Source organism: Odocoileus virginianus, chromosome 33 (genome assembly GCF_023699985.2).
Source record: "Odocoileus virginianus isolate 20LAN1187 ecotype Illinois chromosome 33, Ovbor_1.2, whole genome shotgun sequence".
Classification (NCBI taxonomy): Eukaryota; Metazoa; Chordata; class Mammalia; order Artiodactyla; family Cervidae; genus Odocoileus; species Odocoileus virginianus.
This window is the reverse complement of record NC_069706.1, coordinates 35,058,712-35,074,904: the sequence shown is the minus strand read 5'-3', so window position 1 is coordinate 35,074,904 and position 16,193 is coordinate 35,058,712. Positions and strand designations below refer to the sequence as shown.

At 47.2% G+C, this 16,193-nt stretch overlaps 2 protein-coding genes across 3 annotated transcripts in view; one reads left to right on the top strand and one right to left on the bottom strand.

Annotated features, from left to right (window-relative positions):
- The window catches only part of AZGP1 (alpha-2-glycoprotein 1, zinc-binding), a 66,127-nt gene that overhangs the window by 41,854 nt on the left and 8,080 nt on the right, over nt 1-16,193 (top strand). For both annotated transcript variants that reach the window (XM_070460356.1, XM_070460355.1), the window contains exon 3: nt 11,382-11,455. The gene's annotated coding sequence lies outside the window, so the exon portion shown is untranslated. The remainder of the gene's footprint in view (nt 1-11,381; nt 11,456-16,193) is intronic.
- GJC3 (gap junction protein gamma 3) lies at nt 1,543-8,771 on the bottom strand. The gene is made up of 2 exons (XM_020904259.2): nt 8,687-8,771; nt 1,543-4,493 (listed from the first exon to the last, which is right to left on the bottom strand). Exons 1-2 carry the CDS (start codon nt 8,755-8,757, stop codon nt 3,662-3,664), a joined length of 903 nt encoding a protein of 300 aa, XP_020759918.2. The 5' UTR covers nt 8,758-8,771; the 3' UTR covers nt 1,543-3,661.

Below are 16,193 nucleotides of genomic sequence, written 5' to 3'. Positions count from 1 at the left end.
AGAGCCCGGGCTCTGAAGTAGGGGAAGCCACTGCGCTGGGAAGCCCGGGCACCACAGCTAGAGAAAAGCCCACGCAGCAGCCAAGACCTAGCACAGCCAAAAATAAAATAAATAATTAAAAAAAGATTCAGAAACACAAGTGAATTGACTTTTGGTACCCAACTTGAAGACAGTAACCATTTTGCTCTCCAAAGGAGCATCCATTGAGGCTTTCAACAAGCAAGATGCTTGCCCGTCTCAGAGCATTATCTGTTTCTCTTCAGTGGAGTTTTGATCTTGTGTTTCTGAGGTGCTCAGTTGTTTATTCTTCCCACTCTATTTCTTTTCTTATGAAAGAAATGTTTCATTCTTCTTGTGTCCCAAAATCAGATACTGCCTTTTGTGTAATATGCTCCATAAGTGGTTACCGACTGTATGATCAGATGATGTGGACAGGGGGTTCCTGTGATCGCTGTTTTGGGGTTTTGATGGAAGTTCTACGGAATGTCTTAAATGTTTAAATGATAAAACTGATACCTGCATTTTCTTTGTGAATTGGAATACCATATTGAGAAGGAATCTGTGGGAATTCCATGGTGGCCAAGTGGTTAGGACTCTGCACCTGTACTGTGGAGCCCAAGTTCCATTCCTGGTCCCCGGTGGGGAGAACTAAGATCCTGAGTCCCACAAGCTGCACAGTGCAGCCAAAAAAGGGAGAGAAAAAAAGAGAGAAGGAATCTGAGTTTCAAATATGAGCCAAGCAAGAAGGGGTGCTCTTATCTGTTACTGATGCAAACATGACTGTCTGTGGTGTGAGTGTCTGTGTGTCTCTATGTCTGCCTTTGTATTGAACTGTATCTCCTTAATGTCTCTGTGTCTTCAATCCTGCCATACTTGTGAAATGAACATCCTTCTTAACGGAAAATGTTGAGGCTCCCTAATTTACAATTTTATTCATATGGAATTTCATGGGATCTCAATTGGCTAAACAATCTCAACAAAGAAGAACAAAACAGGAAGATTGATACTTCCCAATTTCAAACATTACAAAGCTACAGTGATCAAAACATGGTACTGCCATAAGAATAGATATATAGATCAATGGAATCGAGAGTACAGAAACAATGCCATACGTCTCCAAGCAATTGATTTTCAACAATGGTGCCAAAAACTATTATATGTAGGGAAAAGAAACTTTTCAACAAACAGTGCTGGGACAGCTGGATATCTACATGGAGAAGAATGAAGTTGGACCCTTGTCTCATAACATATACAAAAATTAATTCAAAATCAAAGACCTAAATGTAAAGCTAAAACTATAAAACTTTTAGAAGGAAAGGTAGATGTAATCTTCATAGTCATGGATTAGGCAATAGTTTCTTAGCTATAACACCAAAATCATAAGCGACAAAAGAAAAAATTGATAAACTGGATTTCATCAAACTTAAAAACCTGTGCATCAAAGGACACTGTCAGTTAAGTCAAAGACCACCCACTGAATGGAGAGAATATTTGGAATCATACTTGTGATGAGGATCACACAAGAAGAACTCAACAACAAAATTACAAATGACCCAATTTTTTTAAATGGGCAAAGGATTTAAATAAACATTCCTCCAAAGCAGCTGTACAAACGGCCAATAAGCACATTAAAAGATGCTCAACATCATTAGTCATTAGGAAAATACAAATCAAAACCACAATGAAATATCATTTCACCCACTAGAATGGCTAGAATTTAAAAATCAAACTGGGAAAAAAGATAATACCAAATGTTGGCAAGGATGTGGATAAATTGGAACCCATTTATACATTGCTACTAGGAATATAAAAGAGTAACTAGTACAACTGCTGTGGAAAAAAGTTAGACATTTCCTTAACAGGTTAAACAGAAGTGTTACCATATCCCCCAGCAACTTCACTCCCAGGTATTTACCAAAGAGCCCTGAAAATATGTGTTCACACAGAAACTAGTACATGAATGTTCATGGCACCATTTTTCATAATAGCCCCAAAGTGGAAACAATCCAAATGTCCACCACCTCAAAAATGAATAAATAAAATGTGGTATAGCCATATGATGAAATAATAATCATAAAAGGAATGAAGTACATGATGCTAACTGAAAGATGCCAGTCACAAAAGACCACATACTGTATGATTCCATTTGTATGAAAAGCCCATCCTAAGAAAATCTGTAGAGACAGAACGTAGATTAGTGGTTGCTTATGTCTGAAAAGGTATGGGGATTTGGGGGTAAAAGCTAAGTATTTTAGGGTTTCTTTTTGAGTTGATGAAATGTTCTTAAACTGTTGGGATTATGGATACACAACTCTGTGATTATACTAAAAGTCATTGAATTGTATACTTCAGATGGGTGAATTATATGGTATGTAACCTATACCTCAATAAAGCTATTTAAAAGGGAACATCATCAAGGAGAAATTCAGAATGATGTCAGTTGCTTTTTTCTGTCCTTGGTCACTTGGCTGGGCTCTGGCTATACTAGATACTGGATTCTTTACGAAACACTGTGTAGCAGAAAGAAAACATTATTATTTTGATAGCTGTTGCCAGACTGTCTGGGGAACCAGATGTCTTTCCTTCGGAATAAACCTTCCTAATTTACTGGAGGATCCTTTGAGATTCCATTTCCAAACCTAGGAACCAGTCTTTGTTGAGAATTTGAGGGCAAGGAAGAACTGAGAAAGGAAGTGTTTCTGCAAAAAGGTGGAAGCTGGAAAGCTTTTGGACCAAAATGACTGAGAAACTCAAGAAAAAAGAAGCCTGATATTCAGTGCTAGATTACCTACTGAATCATACTGTTATATAAATGTCCCTTACTATTATCCCTGAATCAACAGTAGTGATTTCTGTGTTATACTGAGGACTATGAATTTTAAAAGTAGTCATAGAGATCTTCCAAAAGAGTGTAGCCAAGTGTTTGAATACATCAAATCTACATATCAAAGGACCCTGGGTTATATATGCATGAAAAGCCAGGGTTTCTGAAGAAGATTTATGCGGCAAGACTGGAGGCATTTTTGGTTACAGGACTTCGAAGGTGGGGGGAGCAGAGGATGTGTACAGCTGGAAACCAGATACCCATTGAGACAGGAAAGAGGACTGCCCTCAGCAATAGGAATGCCAGCTCGGTGGTAGTATTTAATGTGCAGGGCAGGGAAAGGCACTGTTTTAGGGAGGCTTCTGCTGGCCAGCTCTGGAAACAAGCTTGTGAAAGCTGTGATGCTGACACCAGGGAATTCTGGTGAGAAGGCATGACAGGACTCTCCAAGGAAAAGCTTCGGACACCCGGTCCCACGCCCCGCCACCATGGCTCTTGGATTCACAACCACACCCTTTCATTTGCCATGGAGATAAACCCCCACTCACTGGATGTCTGGGCCAAGAGCTGATCACTGGGTTTCCTTCATAGCGGAGCCAGGTGTCTTCATAACTCTGCAAAAGCTGAGACTTTTTCTAAATGGGAAGAGACCTAACGGAAAGGCAGGAGGTAAAATGGGCTGAGCACTCTGGCCCTGATTCATTGGAAGGAACCATCCAGCTGTTGGGTGGTCAGAACACATTTGCTGAGAACCTGCTTTTCTACTTGATAGCGTGGGGGCGTTGTGCTCCCCAGAGGGTGAGGGACCCACCGTGGGGGATCTTCAGGACCCATACATCAGGGGCAGGCAGAAGGAGGGACCTCAGAGCCCCTCTCACCTGCTTCTCCAGGCCGTTCTCTTATTTCCACCACTGGGAAGTTATCCGTTGGTGCCTTGCGTCTTTTGACACTCTCTGAAGTCGGGGAGTAATTAGAAGACGGGGATTTGTGCCTCCAGACCCTCCACCATCTCCCCAGGCCCAGGAGGACAAGCTCCAAAAGCGTGAACAAGAGACAGAGCCCCGTGACCCCAAACATGGTCTTCAAGAAGATGGTCTTCTCAGAGGGGCGGGAGAGGTAACAGTTGGTACTGCCAAGGCAGGGCTCCAGACGACACACAAAGGAGGTGGGCATCGTGAACCCGAACAGGTGGTACTGCCCCCCCAAGGCTGCCCCCTCAAGGGCCAGTCTCACCCCCAGCTGTGCCACGTAGGCCCAGAGCAGCCTGGAGCTGCCGGCGCCCGCGGCCTCTCCGCCCTTCTCCGCTTGGCCGCCCAGCGTCTCCTCTCCCGTCTTCCCCTTTTCCGATGCCTCCCAGCGCCAGATGACGTGATACAGAATGAAGCCCACGTAGAGGGCGCTGGGCACAGCCACCAGCGTGACCTGGAAGGCCCAGAAGCGCAGCGGGGAGAGGGGGTGGAAGGCGTCGTAGCACACGGTCTTGCAGCCCGCCTGCTGGGTGTGGCACACGAACTCGCTCTGCTCCTCGCCGCCGCCGAAGACCCCCGGCCCGCCGGCGGCCAGCAGCACCAGGCGGAGCCCCAGGAGCGCGGGGAGCAGGAGGCGGCCCACGGGGGTGGGGTGCCGGCTCTCCTCCGCGGCCACCCGCCTCAGGAAGCTGCCGCACATCCTGTTAGGAAGCAGAGGACAGGGGTGAGCGTCGGGGCGCTGCGCGCCGGGCCCCCTTTTCACTCCCGATCCAAGGACGGGTGAGGCAGGCTGGCTTGTTCCTCCCCGGCAACCTGGTTGGTCAGATACCACGAGCTGACCGCACCTCTTTACAGTTACGAGCATCTCTCTAAAATACTAATAGTGAGTGAGTGGGACTGTGGCTTTCTCTTCTTCCCCCCTCCAGTACTGCTGGGAATTCTGGTGAGAAGGCACGACAGGACTCTCCAAGGAAAAGCTTCGACGCCAGGCCCGCCCACCCATCCACCCACCATGGCGCTTGGATCCGCAACCACAGCCTTTCATTGCCATGGAGATAGCCCCCCACGCACTGGATGTCTGGACCGAGAGCTGATCACAGGGTTTCCTTCACAGGGGAGCCAGGTGTCCATAACTCTGCAGAAGCTGAGACTTTTTCTAAGTGGGAAGAGACCTAACGGAAGGGCAGGAGGGGAGAGGAACTCTGGACCTGCAGGGAGAGCAGAGGCTGTCTTTGTCTCTCTCTTTCCCTCCCTTCCTCTCTCGCTTCCCAAAGGCCGAATAGTCAGAGTCCTCTGAAAACGGCTGCCACCCCAGGTCGGGTGCTCCTGTCCATGTCGTCGGAACGAAATCGGCGCTGCCCCCCGGGAGCGGTGTGCGTTCCTCCGCTGCCCGCCCTCCTGCTCCAGGCCCCCAGGGGCTCACAGGCGGGTCAGTCTGGCCTCTGCTCCCCTCATCGTGGGGAGACGGAGACGAGGTTGGGTCAGGGGGTCAGTGGGGATCCAGTGAACAGAGCGAATGTCGGCGCTTATGTGGTCTGATGCTCTGAGCAGCTTAGGAAAGGAGAACACTTGGAAGAAGACCCGGCGGAATCTGCTAGTTAAATGTCACGGGGTTCGGGCCAAAGCCGGAGCTGACTGGACAAAATTCGAAACTCGACTCTGCTTCATCATTGCTCCTTGGGCTTTTATCTCCCTCGTGGTGAGACGTGACTGGAGTCGAGGACAGGCTGCAGAAATCCTGCAGTTCTCGGGACAGAAGGCGGTCACACCTTGAGGCCAGTTTGCCATCTTTCATCTGTGTCCTCTCAGCAGCCCTCAGCATCCAACTGCTCTTCCTAACTCTCCTCCATCAGCCCAAACTCTCACACACCTGGTTCCCCTCACCCTCAGAAGACCGTGGGAAGCTCTTATTCCAGAGAAAATAGAGACTGTAATGTGAAACCCTGCAGCTACTTTTATCTTCACAGTCATGGCCTGCTGTAGCATCTTCGAGAAAGAAGTGTCTTTCCACTTGTCCAAGGCAACCCTCCCTTTCAAATCTGTGTCCCTGGGTCACTCCTTCCAGCTTCTTTGAGGACTTGACCCCCAAATTACCTTTCCTGTAATTCCGACCATCCTTGTTTCCTCTCTTTGAATTTGCTTCAGTTTCTTCCTGTTATTAAGTCTAATATTAATAATCTGAATTTCTATGTTAACACGGCAGGAACTGCAACATGCCTAATTTCTCTCGTATCAACTATTATAATACCCAGAGAGATGCACAAAGCAATCTTAAATGATTACTAGTGTTATAAACTATAGATAAGAATGGGCCATATGCCAGAACTTAGGGAGAATGGTCACTTCTGTGCAATCAAAAGAGACATTGAGATGCTTCCAAGAAACAGTTCTGAGGGCTTCAATTGACCAGAGAATTATATAATTATCCACCAACTGTGTGAAGCCGTATTTTGAGCCACTAAGAATCAGAGTCTGAACCTCTGCCTGCCCCCTAAGTCCCTGTCTTTCTTCTTCATCACAGACTGTGAAAACTCCAAGTGTATCAGGCTTCTGAAAATTCTTTTCAGTAAAATTGGGTTAAAATTTTAAAAATTTATTTCCAGTCTCTAGAAAGATGTAAAACTGGTCCCATGATTAAAGATGGCAGACTGAAGATAAAAGGTTATCCCCTCTCATCCCTAACACGCCTCGAAAATGAGAGTAAATGGATCTTTATGAGTGCACCCACTACAAAGAGAGTAGGAAAGAGAGCATCAGATTGATCTTTGAAGGCAATAGGAAAGATTCTGGAGAAAACTAAATCAGCATGCTAGAAAGCACACTGGATAATTCTTTTAGAATTCAAAGGAAGAAGATGAATAATTGAAAATAGTAAAAGGTAAATAGATATGGATCAAAATCTGTTTATAATTTGGAAATCAAGACAACAGTAAAATCACTAGAGTATTAGATGGGAAAGCTTAGTGAAAGCTTTCCTTAGAAAGGAGTGATTTCTTCATAAATCTTTAACTTTTGTTTGGTGACTGAGCTCCACAGCAGACCAAACAAGAGGTCACGTTTCAAGGCTGGTCCTGGGTTTCTCAGCCTCCACACTGTTGACATTTGGGGCCTGTCTCTTTGTGGGGCCTGTCTCTTTAGTGTGGGGCCTGTCTCTTTAGTGTGGGGCCTGTCAGAGGAGAGCTGTCCCATGAGCTGTAAGACCTTTAGCAGCGTCCCTGGCCTCTGTCCACTAGATACCAACAGTGAACACCAACACCCCCCCCCCACAATGGTGTCCAGTTATTGCCAAGTGTCCCCTGGGGCGCGATCGCCCCAGGCTGAGAACCACTGCTTTTGAGTAGCTCTGATCCATCACCTGCTCCCGCTTGGCTTCAGTTACCAGCTCGTAAAGCAAGACGTCTGTCCAGAGCATCTCCAGGGCCTTTTGCAGGGCATGATCATCGGCCCATTTCCAGGTCGGTCGTGCACCCTCCTGTGACGCTGCCTCCGGCCCCTCCCACTACTGAGTTCAAAGGGTCCCAGCACTTCTTGCTGCAGTGGGGGGGGGGTGGGTACTAAGCTCCAAGGGTTTCTGCCTCGGGCCCTCCAGCAAGTCCGTCACCAGACTAAATGCTAACTTAGTAAACACTCAGAAACTCTCAGCCTCATCTCATTTCAAAGTGCAGGTCCAGCACCCTCCAAATACACATCTCCCCAGCAGACCTGGGCTTTAACAGAGAGCAGCCCCGGCATGTTCCAGGCGTCAGGAGTTTGAGTGGTTTCCAGAAGCCCTGCCTCTGTTCTTCTCTCTCGCCCATGCCCACCCCAGACCCACAGCCAGACAGCCAGATGTTCTCTGGGAGGCTCTCAGAACTGAGCTAGGCCTCCAGGTTTCCCCACAGATGGAGAGAACAGGAAAAAGCAGGACCGGAGGACTTGCTTGAGCACCCCTGGTTTGGAGCACCCTGCCATGTCCTTTGCACCGCGGCTGTTAGCACCAGCACAGGGCTTATTCTACACGCATTCCAGGGCCTAGAGGGTGTAGGCAGTAAATATCCTGCCCCTCTTCCTGAGTCTGCAGACCAGGGGAAGTTTCCGAGAAACTGGAGCCCAAATATAGCCATCCCTCTTCCCCTGCTTTCCTGGGACCCCCGGCTTTCCCCATCTATTCTAGCCATCTCCTGCCCACCCCTCTCATTCTCTGAGACCTTCTTCCTCCTCCCAGAAACATATCTTTGCCCACAGGGAGTCAGAGACCCCAGGCCAATCAATGGGACCTAGGGAGCTGAGGGCTCAGCATTGTTGAGAAAGCTCAAGAGACCACTCTGTTTCCGGGAGGGGAGAAATAGTTGGCAAATCAATCTATTCAAGAGGGGGTTGGCAGAATCTAAACCCTGTCAAGACATTAGAAGCAGTTCCTATGAGCTCAAGAGTTGGGAGAACGAGGAAAGCCCAGAGTTTGAGGAGATTTTTAAATATATAAACGTATTTTTTTTAATTCCATCATGATTTTGTTAAGAATTTTTCTGAGCATCTCTTTTTTGGGGGAGAGAAAAATTCCAGGATTCCACAGGGGGCAGAAGCCACCTCTGGAGAGAGTTAAGACTCAACATGGTCGTGAGGGAAGGACGTCCACTGAGGCCAGCGCTGGGCCCAGCCCCCTGCCACCAGCTCACCCCACCTGGCCTTGAAAACATTCTAGATCTTTTGCTAAAGGGTCGTTAAGGGTGCAGCGGCCCGGCATCACCAGGTATGCAGAACCTCAGGCCACATCCCAGGCTTAGTCTGAATGCTAATGATATTCCAGCGTGGGCGTGAGCAATAGAATTGCAACTGCGCAGCCCAGAGTCCGGGCAGCCCCCTCCACCGCCCCGGGCCCTGGGCCAGCCCATCCTTGCGCTGCCCCAGCACTCACCTGGCAGCTTCGAGCCAAAGCACCCACAGCAGAGGAAAGAGGCAGACAGAAGAGTCCTCAGGCCCGAGCATGCAGGGTCCTCGCTCTCCCCCAGGCCCTGCCTCCCTCCACCACCCACTCCTTCCCCCACCCCTTGCCATTCCTGGCAGCCTCAGTGCAGGGTCAAAGAAATGCAACCAGAGGGGCAGGCAGCCCAGCTGCTAAAGAATGGACTCTGGAGAACAAGCGTCTGTTGTCAAGGGTGAGGGGTACATCGTCTACGTGAACTGAAATGGGGAGATCATGCGAAAGGGGGCAGAGGCTTCGGTGTCTTTTCATTGCGGGGGCTGGCAGGCAACAACAGAGAGCATTCCACACGGTTGTCTTGGCTGGGAGAAATAGCTCGGGCCTCCCCCATAGCCCGATGGGCGTCTACCTGCTCCCTGGGAGAATTCCAACACCTCAGTTCCAGACACCACCCCTGTGGAAATGCGGGGCATCGTGCCACTATTTTTAGCATTTAATATTATTACAGAGAAGTTCAAGTCCAGCTTGATAATCTTCACCTTTTAAGTCATTTGATCTTTTTACAGTTTGCCAGATGAATTTTTTTTTGAGGGGGGAGCCCACACTACATGGCTTTAGGGATCTCAGTTCCCCAACTAGGGATTGAACCCCGGCCCTCTGCAGTGAGAGCATGGCGCCCTAACCACTGGACCACCAGAGAATTCTCAAATGAATGTTTTACTTTTGAAGCCTGTTTACTCCTCAGGGGATACTATTCAGCAGGACTTGAGAAACCTCTCACTGGCTCTCTTCTGTTCACATCTGGTCCACAGGAAATACTGATGTGTCTCTAGGGCCAAAAACCTCTGGGCACATAGGCCATATCCAACGCAACCACACTGCCTTCTGTTCATCTGCTGGATATCCTGTCTCTTGCCTCTCTGATTTATCAGTCCAGAGTCCACGCATTGGACTCTCACTGGGCATGAGAAGCAGGCAGGAGGCAGCAGCTTCTCCCAGCCCTTTCCACTGGGAAGAACTAAAAGCACATCTCTTTCCCAAGTAGCTTCTCTCCAGGGTCTTCCCTGGTGATCCAGTGGTTAAGACTCCATGCTTCTACTGCAGGGGGTGCAGGTTCAATCCCTGGCTGGGGAACTACTAAGATCCCACACGCCTCACAGCGTGGCCAAAATAAAAATTTAAACTGAAGATAACAACAACAAAAGTAGCTTCTCCAGAGTTAGCCCTCTTTGCCTTTAATTTCCAACAATTCTGCCAAACTTAGATGTGGGCATAGAGATTAAGAGTGACGTAACTGCTGTTCATTTGGTTTTCCTTTGAAATACTGCATCTCAGACTAGTAATTGCTTTAGAATGTCCTACATATTACATTTTCCAAAACATTGCCTCTTGAAATCCCAGTCCAAATTTCCAATATCTTCTTACACCAACATTTATTCAGTGCATAATAAATGATGGATATTATAAGTGCTAAATGGTTAATAACTCATACTTCATAACAACCTTATGAGGTACATACTATTACTACCCTCTTATACGTGAGAGAAATAAAGAACAGAGAAGTTGAGTAACTTATAAAAGGTCAACCAGCTAATGAATGGAGAAGCTGGGATTTGGATAAGCAATCTGGCTTCAGATAGCAAACCCCTAAACTCTACTATGCTGCTAGCCTGGTTATATTTCAAATTACCAGCCTTTACAGACCTATTAATGGTAAATCCACTATAATTTCATACTCTCATGAAAATAAAAATCCTCTGCTTACATTTTCCACATCTTAATGACTAATTCTGCCATCAACCCTGGATCCAAACCAAAACCTTTGATGTCATCACTGACAGCTTCTCTTTCATTGAGCACATCTTATCAGCCTATTGGTTGTGGAGATTCTGTCCCTTGAATTAAGAAGACACCTTAGTTCAAAACTGAATTACTGAACCAGCTTCTGTTTCTAGACTTGTCTACCCCTAATCCATTCTCAGCCTTGCAGACAGAATATTTAACTCAATTCTTATTTAAATTTAACAACATTTTTACCAGTTTCTTTGCTCTGGTTGCTTCTCGAATGTCATACCTTCCTTCTGGATTAAATCTTCTTCTCATTCTCCATGTGTGTGTGTGTGCGCACCCGTGCATGTGTGTTCATCTTAACTATTTTGTGTTCAGTTCAATCGTGTTAAATATATTCACATTATGGTTCGGTGGATTTCCAAGACTCTTTCATCTCACAAAACTGGAATTTTGTCCCCATTTCTCCCTCCCTTCAGCCCCTGGCAAGCTCCATTCCATTTTCTATTCCTATGAATTTGACTACTTTATACTCTTCACATCAGTGGAATCATACAGCATTTGTGACTGGCTTATTTTACTTAGCATTATGTCTTCAAGGTTCATTCATGTTGTAACATATATCAGAACTTCAGTCCTTCCTAAGGTTGAATAGTATTCCATTGCATGTATGTAGGTGCGACATTTTGTTTGTCCATTCATCCACTGATGGATTGTCGGGGTGTTTGCACCTCTTGGTTATGGTGAGTACTGCTGCTATGAACATTGGTGTGCTAAATTTTTTTCTTCTCGAAGTACAACCTTTGGTAGTTCTACCAGGGAACTGTTTAGGGTTAAACTCTTTTTTGTTTCTTCCCTTTTTTATTGAAGTATAATTGCTGTACATTATTATATGTTTCAGGTATATAACATAGGGGCCAGGAAGCCAGGAATGCAAGAGTTCCCTACTTTTCCAGACTTTATAGACTGACTTTGGTAAGTCTATAGATTTACTTTATAGACTTCACCTATGGCGAGAGCATGGCAGCGTATGCTGTGACCCCACATTGCATACAGGCCAGGAAGAGAAAAATCGGAGTATGTTTTGTAAGATTCTTATACTGTGTGCGATGGTCTGATATCCCTTGCAGGTAAACTGCAATAAGATGAAAATGTAAAATGTACAGTGTTATACAGTCAAGAAAGGATTGTAGCTAATGGGCAACCAAGGAGACAAAGTAGAATTATAAACATATGATCAGTTCATCCAAAAGAAGGCAGAAGAGGAAAGAGAGGGAACAGATAAAGCAGATGAGACAAATAGCAAACAGATAGCAACATGGGAGGTTTGAATTTAACCATGTAAATAACCACGCGAGGTGTAAATGGTCAAGCCACTTCAATTTATAGGCAGAGAGACAGACTGAGTAAAAAGCAAGAGCTACTCATATGCTAAGTCCAAATAACCGACTTTATAATTTCCTTTACTTATTTGTGGCTGTGCTGGGTCTTCGCTGCTTTGCATGCTTTTCCCCAGTTGCAGCGAGTGGGGGCTACTCTCAAGCTGTGGTGCTCAGGTTTCTCACTGCGGCGGCTTCGCTGCTCCGCTGCATGTGAGAGCTTCCTGGATCAGGGATCGAACCCAGGTCTCCTGCATTGGCAGGCAGATTCTCTACCTCTGAACCACCAGGGAAGTCCCTAACCCACTTTTTTAATTTCACATGTGGATAAGAAGTAAAAGGATGGAAAAATATACTATGCTAACACAAAGGAAAAGAAATCCTGAGGGGCATTGTTAATATCAAATTAAGTTTCATAGCAAAAATATTACGAGGGATAAAGAGGTCATTCCATTATTATAAGGGATCAATTCATCAAACCCTAAACATTTACACTCCTAATAACAGAGTTAGGTGACTAGCAAGGAAACCAAGGTCCAGAAAGTTTGAATCACTTGTGAAGGTCACTCAGGAAGAGGCAAGGTGGGAACCAAGGGTGGCTCCAGAGTCCGATGTCCCCTCCGCTAAGCCACGTCTCAAGAAGGCGCCACTGTGTCAGGGGCCTTCAGCTCGTCTCTGCTGATGGCATGTGGTCACCTCCCAGGAAGATCAGAACTGGGAGCCCACCTTTCGGGGCCTCGCAGATGGTCCAGACCCAGTGACCAAAGTCCTTGTCTAACTGAAGAGGGGGTGGAAAGTGGGGAGAAACACAGGACTCGGGGAACAGGCACACTTTTCAAAGTTGCCTGGATTTCCCCCGATTCCGCAATGGCTCCATTTATAAATGTCCACAGAGCCTCGGGCAGTGTGGGTATCAGGGGAGGGGGTTAAGGTTGGTGCTGGAGGTTGGGGGAGGGGGCTTCTGCCCAATTCTTTCTAAGCTTCTGACAGGACCCTTAAGCACCAAGACAAACTTCTCTTTCACAGTAAGTTTCTGGGGATTGGTGCCAGGAAGGGAGCCCCCAAGCGTGCCGAGAAGTCATCCCACTTCTTTATTCCACCAGACAAGGCCTACTTTGTCTCCCTCCTCCCACCAGATGAGCCCAGCCTCCTCCCACAGCCGTGTGCTGACGAAACATGCCAAGCCCTGGAGCAGCAGGGTGCCCGGCTGCAGGGGTCACCCAATGGTGGGGGCAGAAGGAGGCCTGGCGTCTCTGCCCCCGCCCCGTGGTGGGAGGAGAAAGCTTTCTTCTCTCCCTCCCTCCCTCTCCCCACAGCTGGATGGATCTGTCTGCTTGCGGGGAGAGGGAGAGGCCACCAGGAACGAGGGTGGAGAAGTCAGGAGAAGGAAAGACTCGGATCCACAGCGCTGGGCCTGGGAGACTACGTGACCTAGGGAGAAGGCAGATAAGCTGGTCCCAGAGATATATGATCTCTGGGACACGGAAGGTACCACACAGCTAAGAAATGGAGTTCCCAGGGTGACGAAGATGAAGGGAGATCCCAGGTGTGGAGAGCAACCTGTCTAAACCCAAGATTCCTGAATGTCTTATGATGAGATTCATATGACTGGTGAGGCAGTTGAATAAGAAAAGTAATAAACAAAAAGAACATAGAAAAGTAATAACCATCAGCTCCATTAAAAACAAAAAGTTGTGTGAGAAAGTAAAATGATTATAGCTCACTATGCAGCAGAGCTGTGAAAGTATTAAAGTCATAATAATGAAAATAATGAAGATCTAACCTAAATTCTCAAATAAGGTATTTATATTGGGAGGACGGATGATGGGAAATGGATGTGTGTGGTGAAGGCTAAGAAAGGATGAAGGAAAATCATCATTTTCCAGGATGTTGACTTGATAATGAAACATCAAGAAAGCATTGAGAGACAAGGAGGTAAATGTCTTCAAAATAACCAGCTAGAAGAGACAAAAAATCACTGCGTGAAAAATAAGGGAAAAATATTTTTTACAACCATGTGACTTTGCATAAATCAAACACTGAAAAAAAAAATCCTTGTGGTCTTAAGCAAAGAATTGTGACTGAAAAATAATTAACAGAGAAAGGGAAGAATTGCACAAAGATCATGTAATTGGAAGTAACAGTGTGGAAGTTTATTTAAAACAAAAAATATGCAGGAGTCCCCGCGGTCCAGTGGTTCGAACTCCTTGCTCTCACTGCCGTGGGCACAGGTTCAGTCCCTGGTCGGAGAACTAAGACACCACACGCCGAGGAGCAGCGAGGCCCACACACAGTTCCTGAGCCCTTGAGCCACGGCTGGAGCGTCCGTGCGCCACAACGAAAGATCTCGAGTGCCACGAATAAGACCCGACTCAGCCAAATAAATAAATATTTTTTAAACAGAAGAAGAAGAAAAAGGCCTACATCTGGATTCGGTCCTTGTCCTGAGTGCCCCAGGGAGACACTGGCCTGGATAAACGCCACGGTCCTACAGGTCTGTCTCATAGCAGTGTTTCTTCTCACCCCATACTCGGTAGACAATACATGGAAATGCCATCCTTAATAATTAGTCATGAGGGTTCCCTGGTGGGCCAGCTGTAAGACTCTGTGCTCCCAACGCAGGGGGCCTGAGTTCAATCCCCAGTTAGGGATCTATATCCCTCATGCCGCAACTAAGAGTCTGCATACTGAGACTAGAGATCCCGCGCGCTGCACACAGACCCAATGCAGCCAAATAAATAAAGAAATGTTTAAGATAATAATAATTAGTCATGGAAGAGGAACCAAGTAACTCAGAAGGAAATAACACAGCAAGTGATATTTCAAAGCAACTTCTGACCTTTGAACAAACAAAAAATAACATGACAGGAGGAAATTTTTAGATTAGTGAGAAGATCCAGGGCCCCCCGTGAACAGGCCAGGGCTGAGGCCAATTGGAATGTGAGACCCACGCCACCTATAGGACAGGCGACGCGGGCCGGGGTGGGCAAGGGGCGGAAATCTCAGAAGACCTGAGTCCTGGCCAGCGGCGGGGACAAGGAGAGGACACACAGCCACTCAGCCAGCCAGAGAAGCTTCCTGGAGGGGTTCGGATTTCAGGGGAAGCCCAAGACAGCTTGCCAAGATGAGGCAGAAGATTGTTCCTGACCAGTGAGACAGCCGAGATGTGAGGGCAGCAAGATCCTGACAAAGGGAAGCAACCCCAGGGCGGGGCAGGACCGTCGGCAGAGACTGGGCACTGCAGGGAGGAAGGAGGGGCCCGGAGAGCCAAGTGTGGTCCTGCCCACCCAGCAGAGACCCACCGACCGCTACAGACAGCCCATCAACCCCCAGGAGTGCATGGAAAAACCTGCATTTGTGTGTGATGGGCTTTCTCTGTATCCTATGTTTTATTTTATGCATTAAACATTCTCTTGGGAATTCTCTGGTGATTCAGTGGTTAGGGCTCTGCGCTCTCGCTGCTGAGAGCTTGGGTTCAATCCCTGGTTGAGGAATTAAGATCTGCATGGAGCAGCAAAAATAAAACAACTTACCTTGAAGGAAACTTTTTAATTTATTTTATCAGTCAGTAGAGCTGCTCAGTCATATCCGACTCTTTGTGACCCCGTGGACTGCAGCACGCTAAGCTTCCCTGTCCATCATCAACTCCCGGAGTTTGCTCGAATTCATGTCCATCAAGTGGTGATACCATCCAACCATCTCATCCTCTGTCGTCCCCTTCTCCTCCTGCCTTCAATCTTTCCCAGCATCAGGGTCTTTTCGCACCAGGTGGCCAAAGTATTGGAGTTTAGCTTTAGAATCATAAAATTTCTTTTATAAATACATAAAATCTCAACAGTAAAAAATGATAATTATCTTGAGAATAACTAGCAAGGGAGTAGATGGCTGTGCTGTGCTGGCTTTGTCACTCAGTCATGTCCGACTCTTTGCGACCCCGAAAACTGTAGCCCACCAGGCTCCTCCGTCCATGGGGACAGGACAAGGCAAGACTACTGGAGTGGGTTGTCATGCCCTCATCCAGGGAAATCTTCCCAACCCAGGGATCGAACCCAGGTCTCCTGCATTGTGTGTAGATTCTTTCCCATCTGAGCCACAAGGGAACCCTGAGTAGATGGCATAAAAGGCTAAGAACTGCTGACCTAAAGGGACGGGTGTGCAGAGAACACAGGCTGGGACAGAAAAGACACGGTCAAGGAATGTGTCTCATTCCTTGGACACTGGGCACCCATTGGACTGTGGCCCCAAAACTCTGACTCGAGCCACCCTTTTGCCTTTACCATCCCACTGCCCAACCGCTCGATCCGTTTCCACCAAGTCGGCCTCAGTGCCCCTCA

Coding starts and splice junctions, on each gene's coding strand:
- GJC3 (XM_020904259.2), bottom strand. CDS start 8,757: ATGCTCGGGCCTGAGGACTCTTCTGTCTGCCTCTTTCCTCTGCTGTGG. Junction 4,494..8,686: donor CTTTGGCTCGAAGCTGCCAG/GTGAGTGCTGGG, acceptor GCTTCCTAACAG/GATGTGCGGCAGCTTCCTGA.